Source organism: Lissotriton helveticus, chromosome 4_1, assembly GCF_964261635.1.
Source record: "Lissotriton helveticus chromosome 4_1, aLisHel1.1, whole genome shotgun sequence".
NCBI lineage: Eukaryota > Metazoa > Chordata > Amphibia > Caudata > Salamandridae > Lissotriton > Lissotriton helveticus.
In genome coordinates this window covers 1,681,193,976-1,681,219,503 of record NC_136063.1, presented here as the reverse complement: position 1 = coordinate 1,681,219,503, position 25,528 = coordinate 1,681,193,976, and the positions used below count along the sequence as shown (strand labels likewise).

General features: G+C 43.5%; 1 protein-coding gene across 4 annotated transcripts in view; it reads right to left on the bottom strand.

Moving 5' to 3' along the window:
• The window catches only part of ENOX2 (ecto-NOX disulfide-thiol exchanger 2), a 1,184,097-nt gene that overhangs the window by 218,866 nt on the left and 939,703 nt on the right, over positions 1-25,528 (bottom strand). For all 4 annotated transcript variants that reach the window (XM_078688351.1, XM_078688354.1, XM_078688355.1 and 1 more), the window contains 2 exons: positions 16,399-16,611; positions 8,212-8,318 (listed from right to left, as the gene is read on the bottom strand). In XM_078688351.1, coding sequence (XP_078544477.1) covers positions 8,212-8,318; positions 16,399-16,611 — 320 coding nt within the window. The remainder of the gene's footprint in view (positions 1-8,211; positions 8,319-16,398; positions 16,612-25,528) is intronic.

The following is a 25,528-nucleotide window of genomic DNA, read 5'->3' as shown; positions in this document are numbered from 1 at the left end:
ATCAAGGAGCAGGGGCGCTGAAACATGTAGGGCTGCTGAAACTTTTAAAGCACAATGATGTCCGGTCATTTACAGTAAAGAGTGCTGTTACAAATGACAGGATTCGTCTGCTTTTCATGTGCGCGCTCACCTGGCTGCAACTGCCCTTTCCAACGCTGTATTGGGTGTTGTGATTGGTGCTGTGGTTACTGAGATTACCCGCCTCGCATTAAACCATTGAAATTCCCACGTTATAGTTAGTTGGACTCACTATAACTTGCGCGTGCAATGCACTGCTGATGACGTCACATATTACATCACTCATGACATGGTCAGTGACATCACTCATGACATCACTGATGACACCATCCATTGAATGTGTGTCTTTTTAAAAAATAAATATGTGTTATATATGTATATGTAAAAGTTGATGGAAGAATAAATGTTTAAATAAGTGTTTACATGGATGTTTTTTGAAAACAAAATTGATTGGTTAACTGGCTTATTAAGTGTATCTTAGTGAATACATATATTAGAGAGTAATGTTTAAATATTTAAATATATGTATTAGTGTTTCACTTTGTGTATAAGTGGCTGCATGGGTTGGTGAGTAGCTACATGTGTATGTATATGGGTTATTAGATGTTTTTTTAGTATCAATAAAAGTGTCTGTATGGTTTGGTGGTAGATGCATGAATCACTGACTCTCTGTTTGTATCCGTTTCGAAGACAGCATATGTGCAGGACTATATGGGTGAATGAGTGTGTATATGTGTGTGTTAGTGAGTGAATGACTGTCTCACTAGTGTCTTTATCAGTAACTACATATGTTTTAATCTAGTATATGTGAATATTGATGTATGTAAGTGAGTATATGTGAGAGTGAGGAATTGTAAGAGTTCCTGTTTAAATTGGTATGTGTGTCTATAAGTGATTGTTTAAGAGAGTAAGTATGTGTAAGTTTCCTTAGAAGTAAAGTGGTAGTGTGTGTATAGCTGGATATGCAAATAAATGGATGTTCAATAGTTTATTTGCATGTGTGAGTATGTGTGAGAGTATCTTTTGGATGACTGTCGGTGTGTAACAGGATGTATAGGTGTATCACTACATATGATGAGTGAGTATATGTATGAGTGACTATATAGAACTGTTGGTGAATGAGTAGATGTGTATATAGATGGTGGAATTATTGAATTGGTTGTTGTAAGTGGTATGGGAATCTCCATTTTTTTGAAAATTTTAGTTTCTATTTTTGAATATGTGTTTCAAGGGTTACATTACAGTGAAAGGAGGTCTGTCACTCTGTCACAAGGATGGTGTCATGAGTGATGTCATGAGTGATGTCACTGACCATGTCATGAGTGATGTAATATGTGACGTCATCAGCAGTGCATTGCACGCGCAAGTTATAGTGAGTCCAACTAACTATAACGTGGGAATTTCAATGGTTTTATGCGAGTAAAACTTCCAGCTAACTATAACTGGTGTAAAACCTATGGTTTTTTTCAGTGAATTTAATAGGTTTTTTAAATGCTAATTCCTAACTATAACTGGTGTGAAACCTATGGTTTTTTTTAGTGAATTTCAATGTTTTTTTTTAATAGCAAATCTTTATAGGTATAAAAAATAATAAATTTTAAAACGAATTTTATATTGTATAATTATGTCAATTTAAAAAAAAAATGTATTTTTAACTTGGGTCGCGCCCTGGGGCGCGTACCGGGGAGCGTCCCGTTAGCGCTATTCTCGCGAACGAAAACAAACATTGTGACGTATCGCGTAGACGCGTGATGCCTCATATGGCGCACAGTGTAAGCGCACCCGGAAGCACGCGTGCGCATACGATCGAGGCGCGCCCTGGGGCGAGTACCGGGGAGCGTCCCGTTAGCGCTATTCTCGCGAACGAAAACAACATCGTGACGTATCGCGTAGACGCGTCATGCATCATATGACGCACAGCGTAAGCGCACCCGGAAGCACGCATGCGCATACGATCGCGCAACGTCTCGACGCGCTTACGCCGCGCGCCCCGGGGCGCGTAGCGTAAGCGCGTCGGGTCATGTGACCTGAAAATAACACTTTTCATTGGTTGCTAACATTTTTTTTATAAAGAATGAAATCCCCACCCATTTCCTTCACTTCTTCTTTCACTTTTGTGACTGAAAGACCTGCCTGTTTTGCTGTCGGTTCTTTGTTGGATATCTTGGATTATCATGGCTGCCAGACCATCCAGCGGTGAAGATGACTCCAATGAACTCATCGATGAAGAGCCTCCTCAGCCAAAATACAAAGAACATTTCATCTGGAATTTTTTTTCCATACCTGATCACCAGAAGAAGGTAAATGCTCCAAAAGTGGAGTGCAGGATCTGTCACACAGTCCTGTCACGGGGTAACCCCAATAAAAAATATTCTTTTGGGAACTCCACAATGATTCGCCATGTGGAGAGAAGGCACCCCCAGAATTTTGCCCAGGAAAGTGTCAGGGCTCTGGCACAAAAGGTTCCCAGTGATGGGGCCTCTACATCAACCGGAGGACGAACACCATCGGTAAGGGGGAGATCACAAGAGCAGGTTCCGAACATTCAGCCTGCATTTAACAAAGGCACCCTTAAATGCAGATACTGTGATCAGCTACTTTCCTGTGGGGAGCAAAGTATTCTGCTCATGGTTCGAGCATTGGAGAACCATCACTACCGTTACCAGCCCTAATTTTTTTTAATTTATTTTTTTGCTCCTGTTGAGCAGTTTCCATTCCCTGTTTTTGTTGTAGTTCTAAAAAAAGAAAAAAGAAGAAAAAAAAAAGTTTTTTTCAGAACTACCTCCAATTCTCATCAAAGAGCTATATTCTTAAAAAAATGAAAACGAGTAAGTGGAGTGGAGTGCATTGATAAATGAAAGGAAAATGAGTAAGAAAGAACAGAAAAGTATGAGAGGATAAAGGAAGTGAAGTAGGGGGACTGAAAGAAGGTGAGTGTTGGGAACGAAAGTAAGGAGAAGGAGAGTGAACATGGGGAATGTGGTTATTCAAACAAAATGTAGAAAAGGAACGGGGGTGTAGAAGGGTAAGAAAAGATGCATTGCTGGAGCTGCATCATTTTTGTGACACTCTCCAGCAATGCATCACTTTTGCGCTTACAGATACGTCTGAAATACTGACGTATCTAAAAGTACTTGCGACATAATACGTCATATATTTAATATGACGCATGAGTAGAAGACTGAAGGCCTCATTTATGAGGCCATGCGTCACTTTTACGCCACCGGTGCTTCACTTTTTGTGACGCACCAGTGCTGTTAAAAATGCACCTTATTCAGTCATATTTACAAAGTGACGCATCTAGGTAGATGCATCACTTTGTAAACCCCTGCGCCTCATTATACCTACGTCAGGTGTAATGTATGCAAAAGGGACGTATTGACGCAAGAAAGGGTCGTAGAGGTGACGCAGTAAAATCTATGAGATATCACTACGTCACTTTTATGATGCTGTTGCGTCCAAATCTTGCGCCTGTTTCACAGCAGGCGTAAGACTGGTGCAGGCCCTTTCACATGTGGCCTGGCCCCATGTGAAAGGATGCATTGCTGGAGTTGCATCATTTTTGTGACACACTCCAGCAATGCATCACTTTTGCGCTTACACATACGTCTGAAATACTGACGTATCTAAAAGTACTTGCGACATACGTCATATATTTAATATGACGCATGAGTAGAAGACTGAAGGCCTCATTTATGAGGCCATGCGTCACTTTTACGCCACCGGTGCGTCACTTTTTGTGACGCACCAGTGCTGTTAAAAATGCACCTTATTGAGTCATATTTACAAAGTGACGTATCTAGGTAGATGCGTCACTTTGTAAACCCCTCTGCCACATTACACCTACGTCAGGTGTAATGTATGCAAAATGGGTATATTGACGCAAGAAAGGGTCGTAGAGGTTACGCAGTGAATGAACGGGGTTTTCCCCATGCTACGCTCCCCGGTACGCTCCCCGGTGCGCGTACCGGGCGCTCCCCCCTCTGAAAATCGAAAAAAAAAAAAATGTTTTTGCCCGGCCGGGCCTTTTATGGCCCCCACATCAAACCTAGGGGGTCTACCCTGCCCCCTTTGTTTTTTTGCCACCTCTTGTGTCTCGATCCTACCGAGACACAAGATGGCGGCCGCTCCGGACTGTTTACAGACACCCGAGAGCCAATCAGCTTTCCGTGCGCAAGCGGCGTAGTGCGCCCGGAGCGCTCCCTGGTGCGCGTACCGGGGCGCGGCTATAGATAAATAAATTTTTTTGAACCTAAATTACTCGAAATCCTCTGGAGCACATATCTTGAGACATAGCAAAGGCACATCGGGCTACCAGTCCCTACAATTTTGCCAAGTTTGGTGAAAATCCATTCTGCCGTTCGAGCTAAAAGTGCGACCGATAGCCCTATGGCAATTAACATGGGGAAAACACGTTTTGGGACCCCCCTTTTATCTCGGCCCCCGCTTGACGAATCCCCCCCAAACTTTCAGGGAAGGAGCAGAGAGCCGCGAGGCAAAGTTGAGGAAAGATTCAGGCAGATTCCTCAACCAACGCCAAAGTTATTCCCAATAGAATGTTGCGATTTCCCTATGGAAATCAATCCTAACTATAACTACCTACTGGCGACAGCCAGTAGGTAAAATATATATAAATATATATATATATATATATATATATATATATATATATATATATATATAAATATATATATATATATATATATATATATATATTATCCAAGAAAGAAGTGACTCAAACAGATATATTCACCAAAGAACAAAAATATATTTCCACTACAACGTTTCAGCTTCCGCCTTCCTCAGGTAGTTTCAAGATGGTAAGCTCAGTGGCTGCACAGATGACACAGCTGAATTTTCAAAAAGCATCATGAGTGAAGATTCCATTTGGAATGTGGAATCAATGCAGTCCTGAGAGTTCTTGAGATATGCAGTAATCAGGATGTGTTGTCAGTAATGTTCAGTCCATCTGGATGCAATGATTTTAAACGGTACATCCAGAAGTTTTCTTTGGAGTCCAGTAGTTCTTCCTTTGAGACATGTTCCACGGGGAAAATCTTCAAATCTGATAGTGAATGATCCACTATGTATCTATGAATATTTGTTATATAAAATATATAAAATATGAAATATCCACTAAATATCCACAAATATCCACAAACATTACTGACAACACATCCTGATTACTGCATATCTCAAGAACTCTCAGGACTGCATTGATTCCACATTCCAAATGGAATCTTCACTCATGATGCTTTTTGAAAATTCAGCTATGTCATCTGTGCAGCCACTGAGCTTACCATCTTGAAACTACCTGAGGAAGGCGGAAGCTGAAACGTTGTAGTGGAAATATATTTTTGTTCTTTGGTGAATATATCTGTTTGAGTCACTTCTTTCTTGGATAATTTATTTCTTTGTGACTCATTGTATCCTTTGGGATCCAGATTTTTGCCCTGGCTGGCTGTTGTTTTCTTGTGATCCTTCATCTTCAAATATATATATATATATATATATATATATATATATATATATATATATATATATATATATATATATATATATATATACATACATACACATATACACATTTACACATACACACACATGTTCCAAATGCATTTGCCCTGCAAATAAAGACACCCTCGTAGCGTTCGTTTTTTCCTTTTATTGCAGGGTAGCAGCAGTGTGCAAGGATTTACCCTCAAACAGTGTATGGCAACAATGCCTACATGTTTCAGAAAAGTCTTCCTTATTCATGGCTTGGCAATTTCAATGTGGGAAGAAAGCGGTCATAGCTTTTTCAAGTGTTTTCAGGTGAGTGTTTTTCCCGCGCCAATGGGCGTGTCATCACTTCAGTATTCTGATACATGAAGTTCCAGTTTTACATCCATAGTGGGTGCTGCTTCCAAGTCCCCTCATAATAATATTTTCCTTTTGGGTCACACATATATATACACACACTCCCACACACATACATACAACGGAATTGCTCCTTCTGGGATGCTGGGACCCATGAAGGATGGCGTACGCGCCGGCGGAGCGCACCGGCACTACAATAACCAATAACGGCAGAAGCCTTAAACACGTGATGCCGAAACGCGTTGTGTGAATTAAACTTGGACTTCTACATTTGGTGTTCTGCCTTGTCCTTCTGAGAGTGTACGTTATTACGTTTGGAATTTGGTTACCACATTCCCACAGCAGCTGGCTGACAAGCGGGGCACGGACACCAGTTAAGTGCATTAATTTCTTTTTTATTTGCGGACGCTCAGCCTATAAAGTTTTAGTAAAATCAAAATCTAACCTCAAAAGATCTTGTCTAATTGTAGACTTAAAAAGGCACGAAGAAAACAAGGCTGATGTGGAAGTGTTGTGTAGACAAAGGCCTCAACTTTAGCTGACTTATACCTGATTACTTACCAATATTCGTGATTACTCAGATTACACTTTGGCACTACAGTACTTCCTAAATAAGGTGTTTCCAACACTCTAAGGAACTAAGTCAACTAGTTAAAGCAAAATATTGTTCCTGCCCTCTTCTGTCCACCCCATCAGGCTTCTCCCCAAAATAAGGGTCCATAATGGGGAAGGGAACCTGCATACCTCTTTAACCTAACCAAGCATAGGGGAAGTGAAACAATGACGATACTAAGGTGGGACGTAAGGTCCGGACGAGGATGGATTATTGAAGTCATGAAAATTATTGGCAAGTAATACGCACATTACCACCTAAAACTTTCTTTTTACTAGTCCCTAATAAATGAGGATATACCACAGCAGTATGCCCACAACTCGGTCCCTGACAAAGCACACAAAATCCCCAAGACACACAAGATGCCCATAAGCAAAAGCTCATCATCTATAGAGGAAACGTAGTCAGGAACAACTATAGACATAATAGAACAGTAAGCCAAAAGAGAGTCAAGGGACGCACAACACCTACGGTCTACACAAAGCTGGAAACCCAATAAGGAGGTATGCCCATGAAACAGCCCAGCAGGCAACGCCCAAAGGAAGTCAACCCAGCCAAGCCCACAAACTAGGCAGAACAGAAGCAGATTGACACAACCCTTCAATGGGAAAGGAAGACTCAGCTAAAAAAACATTCGAGAACAAACCACAAGGACGGGATCATAAAATACAAAAACTCCATTAACCAGCCCACAGGTGGAAAAGAAGGTCACAAAGCATAACCACTCAGGAACTGATACCCCAATGCTACCCTGGAACAGGCACACAGGGAGGGACAAGCTGCACCAAGACTCTAGAGACAGGACCGTAGGATGAGCAATATACCAATCAGGAGGCCAACAGAGGAACCAGAGGCAGCAGAACCCCCCTCCCCCAGCCCAAACAGTGAAAAGTCTGCCCCACTGGCCCAGAGAGCTGAAACATGCACACAACAACTAAGTGCCAGCAGACAGACATAAGCTGAGACCACTTTGAAAGCAGGAAGAGTCACTGGAGACTACAAAGACAAGAAGAGTCCAAGACAGGAAAGACCGCAGACTAAGAGGAACATCACAAAGAACAAACAAAAACATGGAAAAGCCCTGCCCCAGCAAAGTAACCAATGGTACCTAACAGTAACAGGAAGTCCTCCTCTCCTTTATGGTCCCTTGTGATGGGGCGAAGCCTGAATATAGATCAGGGAAGCATCTGGTACCAGGAAGACAGGGGTGATTTACCTAATATAGCAAGGAGGGGGAGGAGGAAGGTCTGAGAAGGTCAGTAGAGTTGCTTAAATAACCAAGATACAGGAAATGTAACAGGAGTATTGTGTCCTTGGATCCTAAGGACTTGGTTCAGCTCTAGCAGGTCTATGAAAAAGATTTAACTAGTTCACCAAGCATCTATAATTACAGCATGTAGGTTATACGTATTATTTTACTATGAAGCAGAACGTACAAAGCTTAACATATTCCAGTATTATGATCATCTCCATTTGGTGTGAGTAGGAATTAATCAAAAATCAAAAATACATTGTTAAATGTATTACCTTTGCTTCTGCTGCCAATCTGAGGACTGTGACCAAAACAGTAAAATACATCTTACATGTTTTCATTAAGGCTGCGAGTGTCCACTGGAAGATCGTCCCACTTAGAGCCACTGCTCACTCAAAATCAATACATTTTTAGGAAAGAGACTATGCCTAGGAGGATGTCAAAGAACAAGCAAATACAGTATACCCACCTCAGCTTGCTTGGACCAGATGCCGATGTTCTTACGCTGTGCTTTCGTGAAATGGTCCCAGGCCTTTTGTTTCGTAGCAGAATTGTATACAGCCACTATCTGTTCGACTGTAGGGTTGAATCGATGGTCAAACCCAGGCCAAGAATATCATCCATGATGGCAACGAGAAAGGAGCAAAAGAATTGGAATCAGGCAGGTGGTATTGCCGGTCTATTTGTTATGACACTGTGCTGTGCTGAGGCCATGCTCGGAGAGGTAGAATGACTATACAAGCAGTTGTGCAGATAGGTACAACTTCACACAAGCAATGCACTACAATACAGTACCGTGCGTTGAAAAGACACCGTACTCATTTAAGATGAAGCAAATGCAAGGGCTCTACATCTAAATTAGTAGTGTTTCCAAACTAAATTGGTAAGAAAAAAAATTTGTAGTCATAAAATAATTTGCAGCATTAACCGGACTAGGGAAAACTCAGACGGAAATTAAAGTGAGACATTTATAACAATGACTAGACCCCCAATGCCCATGAGGAAACTGCATGGCTACAATCCTAGAGCACAGTGCCATAACATGAACATTATAACACACCAAACAGAAACACAAAGTCAAGTGTTCACTGCAGCACCTGCTCTGCAATGTTAAAAGAAACCTTTCATTGGATGACCATGATCAACTGTAGGTCAGATGTATTTGGTGCTTTCATCCAAAGTTCTTGTCTTAAGATATACCCTTGCTGGCTCACCAACAATTCTGCACCAATTGTACTGCCCGCAGTCCACATAGCAGTAATGCATTTATTAGCATGTAGTGTCTCGCCAAACAGATGAGATCCCTAGCAATGTATTTTTTTTATAATGTGGAGGCCTTGCCGTAAGAACTGTGCCTACTGTGATTGCTTGTATTTCTTACTCACATCACATACAAGTTGGACAACTGCTACTGCATGTGTAGAGCAAAATTCTAGAATGGAGGCAGACAATAAATAGTCTTCTTATATGGCAGAGACCACATTGAATATGTGGAAGGTAAATGCTGATAAATGTATTATATATGTGGAGTCAAAGGTGTGTTATAATGATCAATGTTTTATAATGCCATAAAGCTACCTGGTAGTTAACCAAAAACATTTTACTTACTTGTTCCAGGAACTTATAGCTTCTTCCTATGGATTCAGTAACTTTACATTTGAGAATTTAGATCTATTTTTTATAACTAATTTTTGCAAATTTTAAAGACAGTTAAATTACAACACTGTAGTGACTTCAAAAGTAATAAGGAAATACAGAGAAAATATTATCTAAGTAAGGGAAATAGCAAAAGTGGGTGGATGACACCTTGGACTGATCCAATGAATCAGGATAATAGAGAGCCTAAAGCACAGATATGGGACAATTTAAGTACTTTAGAAATGTTTTGCACGGATCAACACCTCTGTAACTATTGAATTTACCAACTGTGAGCTCCGTTTGGAACACTGAACAGTTCTCAAAGCCAGAGAAGAATATTAACAATGCTAACTAACCTCAACCAGCTGCCACTAGAAGCTAGGTGCCACACAAGACACTCCATCTTGACCTCTTCACATGCCTAAAAGACAAGCAATGACTCAAAGGAGACACCAGAATAAAATTTTGTTTGCTACAAAGCAAGGTAATAAATGGCCAAGATAAAGTACCAGTCCACCACTTACCAACTTCCAAGACTCTAGAACCACCTACGAGTGATGGAAGATTCCACCTTGATTTAATATCCTTCAGGATATACATTGAGAGACCTCTTCCGGATGCATCCTAATGTTTAACTCTGTTCTAGGCTGCTTTTCTTTCCCTCTCCTCATTCAAGATTACGATCTTGCTGTATAATTCCAGTTACATTTTTAGCACAGTGAAGATCTAATATTCAAACCCAACTTATCTTTCTTCAGAACAACTTAAAAAGTATCTGTTGAGAAAGTGTCTCAATGTTTGGCTGTGTTCTCCTTTTCCCTTTCCCTCTCATCATTTAAGAGGACTTTCATGTTTCAATGCTCAAGTGGTATTTGAAGTACTTCACTCACTGACTGTGTTTGCTCCACACTACAGAAATACTGTAAATAAATAATGCAAAGTAGCAGCCTTAGTGATCAAGCTTTGTTATGCTTTAAACATACAATCACGAGAGAACGAATACACAAGGAAAGTATAATATTTGGATGTTGGCAGGAAAGCCATTTTCATCTTTTAAGACTCTGCAGATCCACGCCCTGTTAATCCGATGCAGAAGGGACAGGGCAGAGAAACTATGACCGGCTGAAAAGATAACATGAAAACAGCCAACTGATTCAACTCCAGCAAAGAAAAACAGGTAGCAAACACATGATCACAAGGCAGGAGACAGCAAGAACTTGAACAAAAGTCCAATCACCAGGTCAAATGGATTAAGTTTCTCAAGCAGTGAAAAAAGGAAGTGAAGTCAGAGCAGAACTGGGAGCCGTAGGATATGTGCAGTACAAGCACCATCGAAACTGGCTACCATGTTTTCTATGCAATTTTACGTCCTATCTGCATTTACCCAACACAGCTGGTAGCCAAGATGTAAGATTTTAAGTTTAAGCAACTGTCCTCACTTCTTTGACAAACACATGCTTGGCTGATTATGTATTTCATGCCAGCAAGTCCATCTGTCCACAGTGGCAAGAAGGATTGGATGCTCCAGCACAAACTACAGCTAATGAGACCAGAAATAAATATGAGACACGTGGTCAGCTATGAACTCCTACTTAAAAACAAAGGGGCAGATTCACAAGGGGTCTCTGCACTCAGGGTGGAGGCCCTGCAGTTGTAGCAAGGGCCCCACACTCATGGCGGGACCTCCGTAATGGGTAACTGCAGTATGGAGGTCCCACCACAAGTGCAGTATCCCCACCTCAACTGCGGAGTTTCCACCACGAGTGTAGGCCCTCCACCATGAGTGCAGAGGCTCTTTGTGAATTGGGCCCAAAGTTACTACTTTAAAGCTGTCTTTGGTTTCTCGTTTGGCTGTGCCTATGTATTTTTTAGGAAACTTGATAGAGTCTGAAATAAGTACTAACTCTCAAATGAATGCAGTGTGTTTGCAGAGTACTGCCTTCATCATGTCATTGCATTGCATATCAACCTCTCCATTAAAACAGTTGTAAAGGGTTCAGGTTACTGTTGGACCTTGTAGATTTCAGCTTGGCCCCTAGTTAACAGACGAGTAATTTTAAAGAACAATTTTTTATTTAGCAAAATTAATGATTTTATTAAGTGCTGTATAATGCTGAGTAGTCCACTCAGAGGGCTTTTTAGGTTGAGAAGAATAGATCTGCATCAATGCAAGTGTAAGAGTCAACAATAGGACCCAAATACCACCCAAATGTTCAGAATGGTCCTCTATGCTCAGAAGATGTAAAACTACTAAGGACCTCCCCAGAGAAGTTCAGTGGCTGGGGAAAGGTTACTGAAGGGCGACTGAGTTTCAGAAAGGCGTGGTTTCCTTCTAAGAGCAACTCATAGAGTAACTATGGTTTTGTATAGATTAGGCAGTCCCTCGGAGTGCATCGAAATGTTGTTAACCTGGCCACTTAGGCTGATGCTGTAATAGCGACTTTTCTACTTTGTATCTTTTGCTTGAGTTAATAATATGGATATTATAAAAATATTTGTCTCTTTTTTTTTTTTAACCTTTATCTTAAAAATGCTCAATTTTACACCTGACCTAGGCTGCTCCATTTTGATGGTGTGGTTATTTGAATTGTTTAATGTTGATACCATCTTCTGTTTGCACGTAGGAGTAATTCATTCTGAAATGTACAGAAAGTATACCAATAAAAAGACAGTTTGTTGTCATGCCATCCACAGTAGTTTCGTCAATTCTTGGTTTTTTTTGGGTATGATTTAGGACAAACAAAGTTTAACCTCTCATAGTGCGTCTCACAGAATGAGAACAACCTTCCTATCACATATCCCAGAGGGGAAGTCCATCAATCTCGAATATTGTAGATGCTGCTACAAGTATGCAGAAGGGGTTTATATGCAGACTTTACTCACATATTAATTATTTGTTTAAGATTCAAGGATGCAGCTTTTTAATATTGTAAGATTTAATGGGCAGCTGTCAACTGATTTTTTACGGTCACTTTTCTGCTTGCATTAACCACAGAATTCGTTCCTACGGAAGTGTACCAATAGTGGCCATTAGTGCTATTTATAAACAAAGCATTATTTTCCAATATCATCTCTGTTGCGCACATACCTGGGATGCAAGAGAGAAGGCATCCTAATTCTAAACCTGCTCTAGTGGGTAAGTAACAAAGGAGAGAATAAATTGCAGAGAAATTAGGAGGGCAGAGGAAGTAACGGATTATGCCAGTGAAGAGAAAAGCACACAGTAACGAAGCAAGGGCGCTATGGGCATGGGTTGTATGACAGAATATCCGGAACAACAATATTGAGACACCAGAATATCGTGTCAAAAATACGGTCTACTAAAATATCAAGTTTGCATACTCTGAATGTAAACTACCAAAATATTGTAGCAAAAATATGGTAGAACACAATAATGGTAAGTACATCAGAATTTTAATATGTACAGCATTATAAGTAATGAACTTAAAAAATTAAAGCACAATATAATATAATTAAAAATAAATAGCTTTAATGAGTAGTATTATTAAAATACAGAAATATATATTCTCACATAAAATTCAAATAACCAATTTTTAAAAACTCATTAAAATAAATATATTTTAAAGTAATAATTAACATATAAATAACTAAAATATATATGTTACCTAATTTAAATACAGAAATGGATTTATAAAAAGTTGTATTTATATTGTGAACTAAATATATTGAAATATATTTCATTTAAAAAGGTAAATAAATAAAAGTACATAAATATAAATAACTAAATTAAAATTAACATATTAACAATTACATATATAACAATTTGAAATAAAATTTAAGAAAGGAATATTAAAACAAAAGAAGACATACACAAATAATAATAATTAAAAACAAAATACTTGCAAAGGAGTCAGATTTAGTACGCTAACTCAAATTGAAGATGTATGTTCAACTTTGGAGGGGCTAGATTTAATATCCTCACTTTAATTTAAGCAGCAGTATGAAAAGTGTTGGACTTTGAAATGGTTAAATTTATTATTACCACTCTAGCATAAGCAGAATCAGGGAAAGTGGCGGACTTTGGAGGGTTCAGTTTACTACTCCCTCTCCCATCTAAGCAACAGTAAGGAAAATATTGGGCTTTGGATGTGGTCACATTTACTGTTCCCACTCCAACTTAAGTGAAAAAGAAACATATTGGACTAAGACAGGGTTACATTTATCATATCGACTCCCAATCATTTTAAAATCAACATTTAAAAACCTAACATACATTTATTAAATAAAATTCATGTAAATATATACTACATTAATAAATACAATTAAATATAAAAAACAGATTTAAAATAACTTCTCTCCCTACTACCTAAAAATCCACGACCCCCAAAAATGTTATAATAAATTATAAATAAATGTTATAAAAATTATAAATAAATGTTATAAAAATTATAAATAAATGTTATAATAAATTATAAATAACAATACATTAAAGCACTAATTAAATAAACCAAATAAAATTAAATCCAATAATACATATAAAAAAACATTCACAAATATTATTAAATACACGTCTCAATAAATTAACAATTAATTAAAAATCAACAAATACACAAATATTTAACAAAAAAATGAATTACTAAAATAATTATGCTCATTTTTAATAACTTTTCACCATATGACCAATCAACAACTTGCAACTAAATTATAAATTATTAAATAATAAAAAAACATTAATCACAAAACACACTTAAATAATTACCAAGTTATTTACCAGTTAAATATTTAATTAACATAATTAACTGAACACTAAAAAAAAAAGAAATTTCAATAACTTCCAGACCTTTTCCCCTACAAATGCAACGACCTGCTACTAAATGATAAATAACTAAATAAATATAAAATAATTAAATCAACACAACAAATTAGAAGGTATGCTTAAAAAATGTAAAACAATGACAGTAATATGAACATGTAAAATGAATATCACTAAAATATATTTAATTAAAAACGATATTCAATATAACAGTATTAAAATAAAATATGTTGTATACAACGATATTTCTAAGAGCGATATTATATAAGTAATAAAACAATACACTTACCTTCTGTATTGTGTTCCTTAATATTTTTTTACTGATCATATTTTTGACGCAATATTAAGGAAAAAAACACATTTCTGATTCCATATTTGCTTTCTTTCACCATGAGCATAGCAAAGAAAATAGGATTCCTGATGGCTGGTTGGGCAGCAAAATAAAGTAATCATCAGGGGTCAGAGCACCCCTCATGTCACTAGAACTGTTGCACCACTGATAGCTACACCACTGAATGCATGGAGAATACAAAAAGAAATTAATGCAAACATACAAAAATAGCGAGATAAACAAACTAACTTAAATGATAGTGGAAGGAAAAAAAGCAAGGGTGATGTAAAACAACAGGAATATGTGAAAAAATAGATCATAGACACGAAGGGTCAAAGTGATGTAGGTCACAGTGAATAAAGGTGTAAAGAGTAAACTCTACCTTGTGGTCCTATTTCAGCAATGATATATATTCCCTTCAACAACACTTGTATTTCTACACTGCAACTGAATACCACAAACTGAGCAGCAAGATTTCACGCAACTGCACTAAGACATACCTGCATATTCCAATGGTGACAACTTGGCATTGCTGCAACTTACTTTGTGAACGGTTATTCGACTGGTGTTCCAAACCTACTTCTGTTGAGGACGTCAGAGAACTAAGCATATTCATCAAGCTAATAGACGAACACTTACCAAAAGGATGCAACACATAGAACGCTGAAGGTTGTTGGACATTTCCTACCTGAAATACGTATATTCCAAAATGGCACAGGCTGCTTCTCACTTACCTTGCACTTACATTAAACAGGACACAAATTAGAAATGTACTGTAAGCGGGGGCCATTACTGAATTCCAGAAGACGAAAATAACATTGTTCTCAACGAAAAGCTTTATATTTATAGCTTTCTTTCTATTGCATGGGGATCCTCCATTGATCACAGAATCCGGTATAATGTGGGACGAAACATCAATGAAAGCTTCTTCTAATTGCCTCCATAATGCACTTAAATGATTCCTAGTTCAAGCAAAAAGTAGTGTGTAGTCTATAGAAAGTCAAGTCCCAGCCTTACTGGTCAGACAGCTAACATGTGTAACTGATTGTCAAGGTTGTGGTTTGAGTAGGATAGTCACTTACCAACTGTATCAAGATCGCATCTCATTTAATGCAGGACTGAAAATCGAACAGGTTTTTAATTCTGATCACTGGTATCCTGGGCTCAGTTTAAATGATGGATAAAACGTTACAGAAGGAGTGCCCAACTCTAGTTTGGTTTTAAGGGCTACAAGAAATGCAGGGTTTAAAGATAGCCTACATGAATAATCACAACATTAATGTGCATAAGATCATTCTGAATGTGTATGAATTTATCACACAGCTGTTTACATAGGATACCCTAATCCAACTGCGCCACTTGCAGACAAACTTGGACACCACTAAGTCCCCAATTTATACATTTTGGTATTTTTCCAAATTTTGTTATCATTATTTTTCAACCAGTCAGCACACTTAGTTTATAATACAGATATTTTCATAAACTATCTACGAAATGTGTTTTTCAGCAAAATTTGTCAATTAAAAATACATTGCGGAAACCATCACTCCAAGCACTTTTGTTTTAATGTATATATTTACTACGTGTTTACTATGTTGGAGAATGAGGTAAAGATCTAGAATTTGGAAGTGAAGTAGGAGGATGTGCATGGGGAGGATGTTTACTTAACTCCCATTTGCAAAAACGTAAAACAATTTCACTGCATAAGAGTGTGGGGTTTTGTAAGTTAAATCATTGACATTAACACAATTGAAAGCTATATTTCATAAACCTTAAGCAGGGGTGCTTACACTTAATTGCAACTACTTTTCATGTATTTTGATCATCTGTGCAACACCATTCCTTTATCAATTGGCGATGAGGATATTTTCAGTGTGGCACAGTCCTACTTTCCATCAAATAGTGTTACTCACACTGAAGTAGAATCCCTGAGAGTGCATTCTTGAATTTCTCCTTAGCCTCCTCCAGTTCCTTCTCGTGGCCAGCTTTCTCACTCATAAGCCTGCGGATGTGGCTATTTGCAGACTGAATCATGGAGTAGAAATTGTTGGCAGTGCGCCGGTTTACTTCTCCACGCTCAATCCATGTTAATAAAGTCTGTATGGCTTCACGAAATTTGGAATCATCTAAATAGAAAGAAGGAAAAATGCATTCTTACAATAAATCAGAAAATGATTTCCACTCTTAACAAGTGGTGTTGGCAGTTCTTAATTTCTACGTTTTGCAGAAATACAAGAGATTTTCTATTTGTAAACTGGCTAGTTGTTACCCTCCCCACTCATGCACATCTAGCTAGGTATATTTTTTAAATTGGGCCACAACTGAAAATGTTAATCCATATCAGAGTCTGTCTGCTGGTCACAAAGTGATTCAGGTACTCTTCCTTTTCCCTGCCTGCTGCTCCTTCCATAGCCCTTTTTATAATCTTTGTAAAGCTTTTGCAGTGTCTCAGACTGCTTCACCACACTATTTCGACATTAAGAGAACATCATTAATCAAAGGCTGTCTGGCAAATCCAGCTCCTTAACTTGCAAAGTAAAAGCACGTTTTGAAATTCTCCCCTTACAAGGCAGCCATTAATTTAGAGATTTCTTCATCAATTAAGACTAGGAGTAAATTATCTGCCAGCTTCCTCTGCCCCATTCCCCTCCGTCCTTTTCAGCACTGCCTTCACCCTAACCCCCAACCCCACCCCCACCGGTGTACACACAACCTCCCTCTCACATTTCCTTGCTGCCCTTTCAGAGCTGCTCCTAGCTCCAGAGGGAAGCTCGTTTTCTCGGCAGAGATACGTCACTCTGCGGTCAGGGGCCAGAGCGGCTTTAGCACTGGTGGCGCCGGTGCGACAAACACTTTGGCGCCTCCCAACCCCCAGAACCGCCTCCTCGGATTTTCTCACTACCACCGTGCAAAAGTGCTCCTCATCTCTCTAATAATAAAATATTGCTAAAAACAGCGCTCCTCCAAAGGTCGGTGCCCTCTCCACAGGTCAGCGCCCAGTGAGGCCGAACCGGTCACCCTGCCCTAAAGCTTTCCCTGCTCAGGGCTGCTGGAGCAGGTTGGGCAGAGTTTATGAAAGAGGTAGTGAATGCCCCTTAGAACATCAGAGCTGGAAACCATCAACTCACTGCAAAGCCTCATCTCACTGTCGGCACAGGAGAGCCTCCAGCAACCAATTTTTATATAGCGCTTCAACCGCACCTCTGTGGTCTGTAAGCCTTGTAAACAATAGCAAATCACATCAGAGCGCTGCCTTCTCTCATTACCGGCATGTCCCACACGCCAGACCACCCCCAGCATTAACAGTAAAGTTTTTTATATAGTCCATTAAACTCGACTTCTTTGTTCTCTAAGCGCTGTATATACCAGAATATTATAATATATATATCTTAAATTCCCACACCCTTGTCTAGAGCCCTACTAATAATAATAAAGAAAAATGAATTTATATGGTCCTTTACACCTCACTGCTGCACTTTCTAAGCACAGTAGCCAGTCAATCCATCACCTAATACAGGCTTCTCCTGCAGACCACATACTATCAAGATCACCCAGTAACAACCATTTGCAATGCAATAGGTCTCGCATTAGGAAAGTTTGAGCTATTGGTATTGTAAATGACAAATTTTTTATTTATGTGTTGGTTTTGAAAATAACGAAATTAATAGCTGTCATTTACAATGCCAATAGTTATAACTTTCGCAAATGTGACACCTATAGCATTTGTAATGAAATATGTGTTGTATTTACGTGACTTAGATGTATTGCTATTAAATGGCTTTTAATTTTTTTTATTAATTAATACTTAAATAAAAGTTGTTGTAATTTATAATGTAAATAGCTTAAACTCTTGTAAATAACTTTTGTGAAGATTATGTTCAGTGTATTTTATTATGACGAAAATCCAAGAACCAGCCTTTGCCCGGGAGCATGGAAACTAGGTGATACGGCGTTAAAACAATGAGGACCAAAAGGTGATCCTTTATAGGCAATCGCATTTGTTTCCCAAAAACACCGGGACAAAGATGAGAAACTCTCATTCTGGTTAAATGTATTCTACATTTTAACGGAGGACTACCAACTGGTTAGTCCAGAAAGCATGATACATACTCCTTAGCGCGAGTATAAATATGCAATCCATGTGATACATTTTTATCACTCACTTTATATTCACTTAATTTTGAGAGGTCCTGAAGAAAGCCCTTCCTATTTTTTCTTAGGGCTGAAACATGTCGACCACCTGATGATATACACAATCACACATAGATTTTGTTGATATCATCTACTCTCAGTTTTGCATTTTAATCATACCCCAGTACTCCAAGAATAAAGTAACAGGCAGTATTCTGGAGGTATTTTTAATGGTTAATTCACTCACTTAGTCACACATCACATCAACTCAAAGAACCAGCTCCACTGTAATTCAGGTGTTGCAGCACAGCCAGGTGGCATTCGGCCATCTGGCTGGGACCCGATGATGAAGCATGACACCAACCAGGTTGGTGTGTGAGGGTTTTATTAACAACCTTTAGAGGTGCCGGCTTTCCATTCACGTCAGATATCTTCAATTTCTGTCCGTTCCGCTTTGTTTTTTAATGTACTACTTGGGACACGGACGGCTGTCTGATAGTCCTTACTCTCTTTTGTTAACCAAGAAAATCCAAGAACAGAAGTGAAATATTAACATCTTTTTGTGACATTTGTAATAAAGCTTGAAACATTGAGAGAACATATTTGAACCAGTTGTTGTTGAATGGTTGCACAGATTGAATCTGTGGTGGCGATGAGTGATGCTGTGGCGTTCAGTGATGCTGTGGTAGCGCAAAGTGATGTTGTGGTGCCCCCGAGTGATGCTGTGGTGCCCCCGAGTGATGCTGTGGTGGTGCTGTGGTGATGCGATAGATAGAGTGAGGGCGATAGATAGAGGGAGGGCGATAGATAGAGGGAGGGCGATAGATAGAGGGAGGGCGATAGATAGAGGGAGGGCGATAGATAGAGGGAGGGCGATAGATGGAGGGAGGGCGATAGAGGGAGGGCGATAGATGGAGGGCGATAGAGGGAGGGCGATAGATAGATAGACAGATAGATAGATAGGATAGATAGATAGATAGGATAGATAGATAGATAGATAGATAGAGTGATGGCGATACACAGATAGAGTGAGGGCGATAGATAGATAGACAAATAGTGAGGGCGATAGATAGAGTGAGGGCGATAGATAGACAGATATTGAGGGCGATAGATAAACAAATAGATAGAGTGAGGGCGATCGACAGATAAAGTGAGGGCGATCAATAGAGTGAGGGCGATCGAGAGTGAGGGCGATACATCGAGTGAGGGCGATACATCGAGTGAGGGCGATACATCGAGTGAGGGCGATACATCGAGTGAGGGCGATACATCGAGTGAGGGCGATACATCGAGTGAGGGCGATACATCGAGTGAGGGCGATACATCGAGTGAGGGCGATACATCGAGTGAGGGCGATACATCGAGTGAGGGCGATACATCGAGTGAGGGCGATACATCGAGTGAGGGCGATACATCGAGTGAGGGCGATACATCGAGTGAGGGCGATACATCGAGTGAGGGCGATACATCGAGTGAGGGCGATAGATCGAGTGAGGGCGATAGATCGAGTGAGGGCGATAGATCGAGTGAGGGCGATAGATCGAGTGAGGGCGATAGATACATAGAGTGAGGCCGATAGAGTGAGGGCGATTGATAGTGAGGGCGATAGATAGATAGAGTGAGGGCGATAGATAGACAAATAGATAGAGTGAGGGCGATAGATAGATAGATATTGAGGGCGATAGATAAACAAATAGATAGAGTGAGGGCGATACATAGAGTGAGGGCGATACATAGAGTGAGGGCGATACATAGAGTGAGGGCGATAGGTAGATAGAGATATTGAGGGCGATAGATCGAGTGAGGGCGATAGATCGAGTGAGGGCGATAGATCGAGTGAGGGCGATAGATCGAGTGAGGGCGATAGATCGAGTGAGGGCGATAGATAGAGTGAGGGCGATAGATCGAGTGAGGGCGATAGATCGAGTGAGGGCGATAGATAGAGTGAGGGCGATAGATAGAGTGAGGGCGATAGATAGAGTGAGGGCGATAGATAGAGTGAGGGCGATAGATAGAGTGAGGGCGATAGATACATAGAGTGAGGCCGATAGAGTGAGGGCGATTGATAGTGAGGGCGATAGATAGATAGAGTGAGGCCGATAGATAGATAGAGTGAGGGCGATAGAGTGAGGGCGATACATAGAGTGAGGGCGATAGATAGACAGAGTGAGGGCGATAGAGTGAGGGTGATAGAAAGATAGATAGAGTGAGGGCGATAGATAGATAGATGGTTGTGTGTGTGGTTGTGTGTGGGGGGGGTTGTGTGTGTGGGGGGGTTGTGTGTGGAGGGGTTGTGAATGGGGGGGTTGTGTGTGTGGGGGGGTTGTGTGTGTGGGGGTTGTGGGTGGGTTGTATGTGTGTGTGGGGTTGTATGTGTGTGGGGTTGTATGTGTGTGGGGTTGTGTGTGGTGGGTTGTGTGTGGGGGGGTTGTGTGTGGGGGGGTTGTGTGTGGGGGGCTGTGTGTGGGGGGTTGTGTGTGGGGGGTTGTGTGTGGGGGGTTGTGTGTGAGGGGGTTGGGTGTGAGGGGGTTGTGTATGGGTGGGTTGTGTGTGGGGTTATGTGTGTGGGGTTGTGCGTGGGGGGTTGTGTGTGTGGGGGGTTGTGTGTGGTGGGTTGTGTGTGTGGGGGGTCGTGTGTGGGGGTTGTGTGTGTGTGGGGGGTTGTGTGTGTGGGGGGGGTTGTGTGTGTGTGGGGGGGTTGTGTGTGTGTGGGGGGGTTGTGTGTGTGGGGGGTTGTGTGTGTGGGGGGGTTGTGGGGGGTGTTGGGTGTTGTGTGTGTGGGTGTGTGGTTGGAGGGGTTGTGTGTGGGATTGTGTGTGTGGAGGTGTGTGGAGTGTTGTGTGTGTGGGGTTGTGTGTGTGGAGGTGTGTGTAGGATTGTGTGTGTGGGGGTTGTGTGGGTGTGGGGTTGTGTGTGTGGGGGTTGTGTGTGTGGGGGTTGTGTGGGTGTGGGGTTGTGTGTGTGGGGGGTTGTGTGTGTGGGGGGTTGTGTGTGTGGGGGGTTGTGTGTGTGGGGGGTTGTGTGTGTGGGAGTTGTGTGTGTGGGGAGTTGTGTGTGTGGGGAGTTGTGTGTGTGGGGAGTTGTGTGTGTGGGGGGTTGTGTGTGGGGGTTGTGTGTGGGGGGGTTGTGTGTGTAGGGTTGTATGTGTGGGGGGGTTTGTGTGTGGGGTGTGTGTGGGTGGTTGTGTGCCCTGGGGTTGTGCGCCTGGGGGTGTGCGTGTGGAGTTGTGTGTGTGGGGGTTGTGTGTGTGGGGGGTTGTGTGTGTGGGGGGTTGTGTGTGTGGGGGGTTGTGTGTGGGGGAGTTGTGTGTGTGGGAGGGTTGTGTGTGGGGGAGTTGTGTGTGTGGGAGGGTTGTGTGTGTGGGAGGGTTGTGTGTGTGGGAGGGTTGTGTGGGGGGTTGAGTGTGTGGGGGGTTGTGTGTGTGGGGGGGTTGTGGCTGTGTGTGTGGGGTTGTGGGTGGGTTGTGTGTGGGTGGGTTGTGTGTGGGTGGGTTGTGTGTGGGGGGGGGTGTGTGGGAGGGTTGTGTGTGTGGGAGTGTTGTGTAGGGGGTTGAGTGTGTGGGGGTTGTGTGTGTGGGGGGGTTGTGGGTGTGTGGGTTGTGTGGGTTGATTGTGTGTGGGTGGGTTGTGTGTGGGTGGGTTGTGTGTGGGTGGGTTGTGTGTGGGTGGGTTGTGTGGGTGGGTTGTGTGTGGGTGGGTTGTGTGTGGGTGGGTTGTGTGTGGGTGGGTTGTGTGTGGGTGGGGTTGTGTGTGGGTGGGGTTGTGTGTCGGTGGGGTTGTGTGTCGGTGGGGTTGTGTGTCGGTGGGGTTGTGTGTCGGTGGGGTTGTGTGTCGGTGGGGGGTTGAGTGTGTGTGGGGTTGAGTGTGTGGGGGGTTGTGTGTGTGGGGGGTTGTGTGTGTGGGGGTTGTGTGTGTGGGGGGTTGTGTGTGTGGGGGTTGTGTGTGTGGGGGTTGTGGGTGTGTGGGGTTGTGCGTGTGGGGTTGTGTCTGTGAGGGGTTGTGTGTGGGGGTGTTGTGTGTGTGGGGGTGTTGTGTGTGTGGGGGGTTGTGTGTGTGGGGGGTTGTGTGTGTGGGTTGTGTGTGTGTGGGTTGTGTGTGTGTGGGTTGTGTGTGTGGGGGTTGTGTGTGTGGGGGTTGTGTGCAAGGGGGTTGTGTGCGGGGGGTTGTGTGTGGGGGGTTGTGTGTGTGGGGGGTTGTGTGTGGGGGGTTGTGTGTGGGGGGTTGTGTGTGGGGGGTTGTGTGTGGGGGGTTGTGTGTGGGGGGTTGTGTGTCTGGGGTTGTGTGCGTGTAGTTGTGTGTGTGTGGGGTTGCGTGTGTGTGAGGGGTTGTATGTGTGAGGGGTTGTGTGTGGGGGGTTGTGTGTGGGGGGTTGTGTGTGGGGGGCTGTGTGTGGGGTTGTGTGTGTGGGAGGGTTGAGTGTGTGGGGGGTTGTGTGTGGGGTTGTGTGTGAGGGGTTGTGTGTGAGGGGTTGTGTGTGAGGGGTTGTGTGTGTGGGGGGTTGTGTGTGTGAGGTTGCGTGTGGGAGGGTTGTGCGTGTGGGAGGGTTGTGCGTGTGGGAGGGTTGTGCGTGTGGGAGGGTTGTGCGTGTGGGAGGGTTGTGTGGGGGGTTGAGTGTGCGGGGGTTGTGTGGGTGGGTGGGTTGTGTGGGTGGGTGGGTTGTGTGGGTGGGTGGGTTGTGTGTGGGTGGGTTGTGTGTGGGTGGGTTGTGTGTGGGTGGGTTGTGTGTGGGTGGGTTGTGTGTGGGTGGGGTTGTGTGTGGGAAGGGTTGTGTGTGGGGGGTTTGTGTGTGTGGGGTTGTGTGTGTGGGGGGGTTGTGTGTGTGGGGGGGTTGTGGGTGGGTGGGTTGTGTGTGTGGGGTTGTGTGTGGGTGGGTTGTGTGGGTGGGTTGTGTGTGGGTGGGGTTGTGTGTGGGTGGGGTTGTGTGGGGGGGGGTTGAGTGTGTGTGGGGTTGTGTGTGTGGGGGGTTGTGTGTGTGGGGGGTTGTGTGTGTGGGGGGTTGTGTGTGTGGGGGGTTGTGTGTGTGGGGGTTGTGGGTGGGTGGGGTGTGCGTGTGGGGTTGTGCATGTGGGGTGTTGTGTGTGGGGGTGTTGTGTGTGTGGGGGTGTTGTGTGTGTGGGGGTGTTGTGTGTGGGGGGGTGTTGTGTGTGTGGGGGGTTGTGTGTGTGGGGGGGTTCTGTGTGTGGGGGGTTGTGTGTGTGTGGGTTGTGTGTGTGGGGGTTGTGTGTGTGGGGGTTGTGTGTGGGGGGTTGTGTGTGGGGGGGTTGTGTGTGGGGGGGTTGTGTGTGGGGGGGTTGTGTGTGGGGGGGGGTTGTGTGTGGGGGGGGTTGTGTGTGGGGGGTTGTGTGTGGGTGGGTTGTGTGGGGGGGGTTGTGTGTGGGGGGTTGTGTGTGGGGGTTGTGCATCTGGGGTTGTGTGCGTGTAGTTGTGTGTGTGTGGGGTTGCGTGTGTGTGAGGGGTTGTGTGTGTGAGGGGTTGTGTGTGTGAGGGGTTGTGTGTGGGTGTTGTGTGTGGGGTTGTGTGTGTGGGAGGGTCGAGTGTGTGGGGGGTTGTGTGTGTGGGGTTGTGTGTGGGGTTGTGTGTGAGGGGTTGTGTGTGGGGGGTTGTGTGTGGGGGGTTGTGTGTGGGGGGTTGTGTGTGGGGGGTTGTGTGTGGGGGGTTGTGTGTGTGGGAGGGTTGTGTGGGGGGTTGAGTGTGTGGGGGGTTGTGTGTGTGGGGGGTTGTGTGGGTGTGTGGGTTGTGTGGGTGTGTGGGTTGTGTGGGTGGGTTGTGTGCGTGGGTGGGTTGTGTGTGTGGGGTTGTGTGTGGGTGGGTTGTGTGTGGGTGGGTTGTGTGTGGGTGGGTTGTGTGTGGGTGGCTTGTGTGTGGGTGGGGTTGTGGGTGGGGCTGTGTGTGGGTGGGGTTGTGTGTGGGTGGGGTTGTGTGTGGGGGGTTTGTGTGTGTGGGGTTGTGTGTGTGGGGGTTGAGTGTGTGGGGGGTTGTGTGTGTGGGGGTTGTGTTTGTGGGGGTTGTGTTTGTGGGGGTTGTGTGTGTGGGGGTTGTGTGTGGGGGTTGTGTGTGGGGGTTGTGGGTGGGGTTGTGGGTGGGTGGGGTTGTGGGGTTGTGCGTGTGGGGTTGTGCATGTGGGGTTGTGTGTCTGTGAGGGGTTGTGTGTGGGGGTGTTGTGTGTGTGTGGGGGTGTTGTGTGTGTGGGGGGTGTTGTGTGTGTGGGGGGGGTTGTGTGTGTGGGGGGGGTTGTGTGTGTGGGGGGTTGTGTGTGTGGGGGGTTGTGTGTGTGGGGGGTTGTGTGTGTGGGGGGTTGTGTGTGGGTTAGTTGTGTGTGGGTGGGTTGTGTGTGGGGGGGTTGTGTGTGGGGGGTTGTGTGTGGGGGGTTGTGCATCTGGGGTTGTGTGTGTGTAGTTGTGTGTGTGTGGGGTTGCGTGTGTGTGAGGGGTTGTGTGTGTGAGGGGTTGTGTGTGAGGGGTTGTGTGTGGGGGGTTGTGTGTGGGGGGCAGTGTGTGGGGGGCAGTGTGTGGGGTTGTGTGTGTGGGAGGGTTGTGTGGGGGGGTGAGTGTTTGGGGGGTTGTGTGTGTGGGGGTTGTGTGTGGGGGTTGTGTGTGGGGTTGTGTGTGTGTGGGGTTGTGTGTGTGGGAGTGTTGTGTGGGGGGTTGTGTGTGTGGGGGGTTGTGTGTGTGGGGGGTTGTGGGTGGGTGGGTTGTGTGGGTGGGTTGTGTGTGTGGGGTTGTGTGTGGGTGGGTTGTGTGTAGGTTGTGTGTGGGTAGGGTTGTTTGTGGGTGGGGTTGTTTGTGTGTGGGGTTGTGTGTGGGTGGGTTGTGTGTGGGTGGGTTGTGTGTGGGTGGGGGTTGTGGGTGGGGGGGTTGTGGGTGTGGGTGGGTTGTGTGTGTGGGTGGGTTGTGTGTGTGGGTGGGTTGTGTGG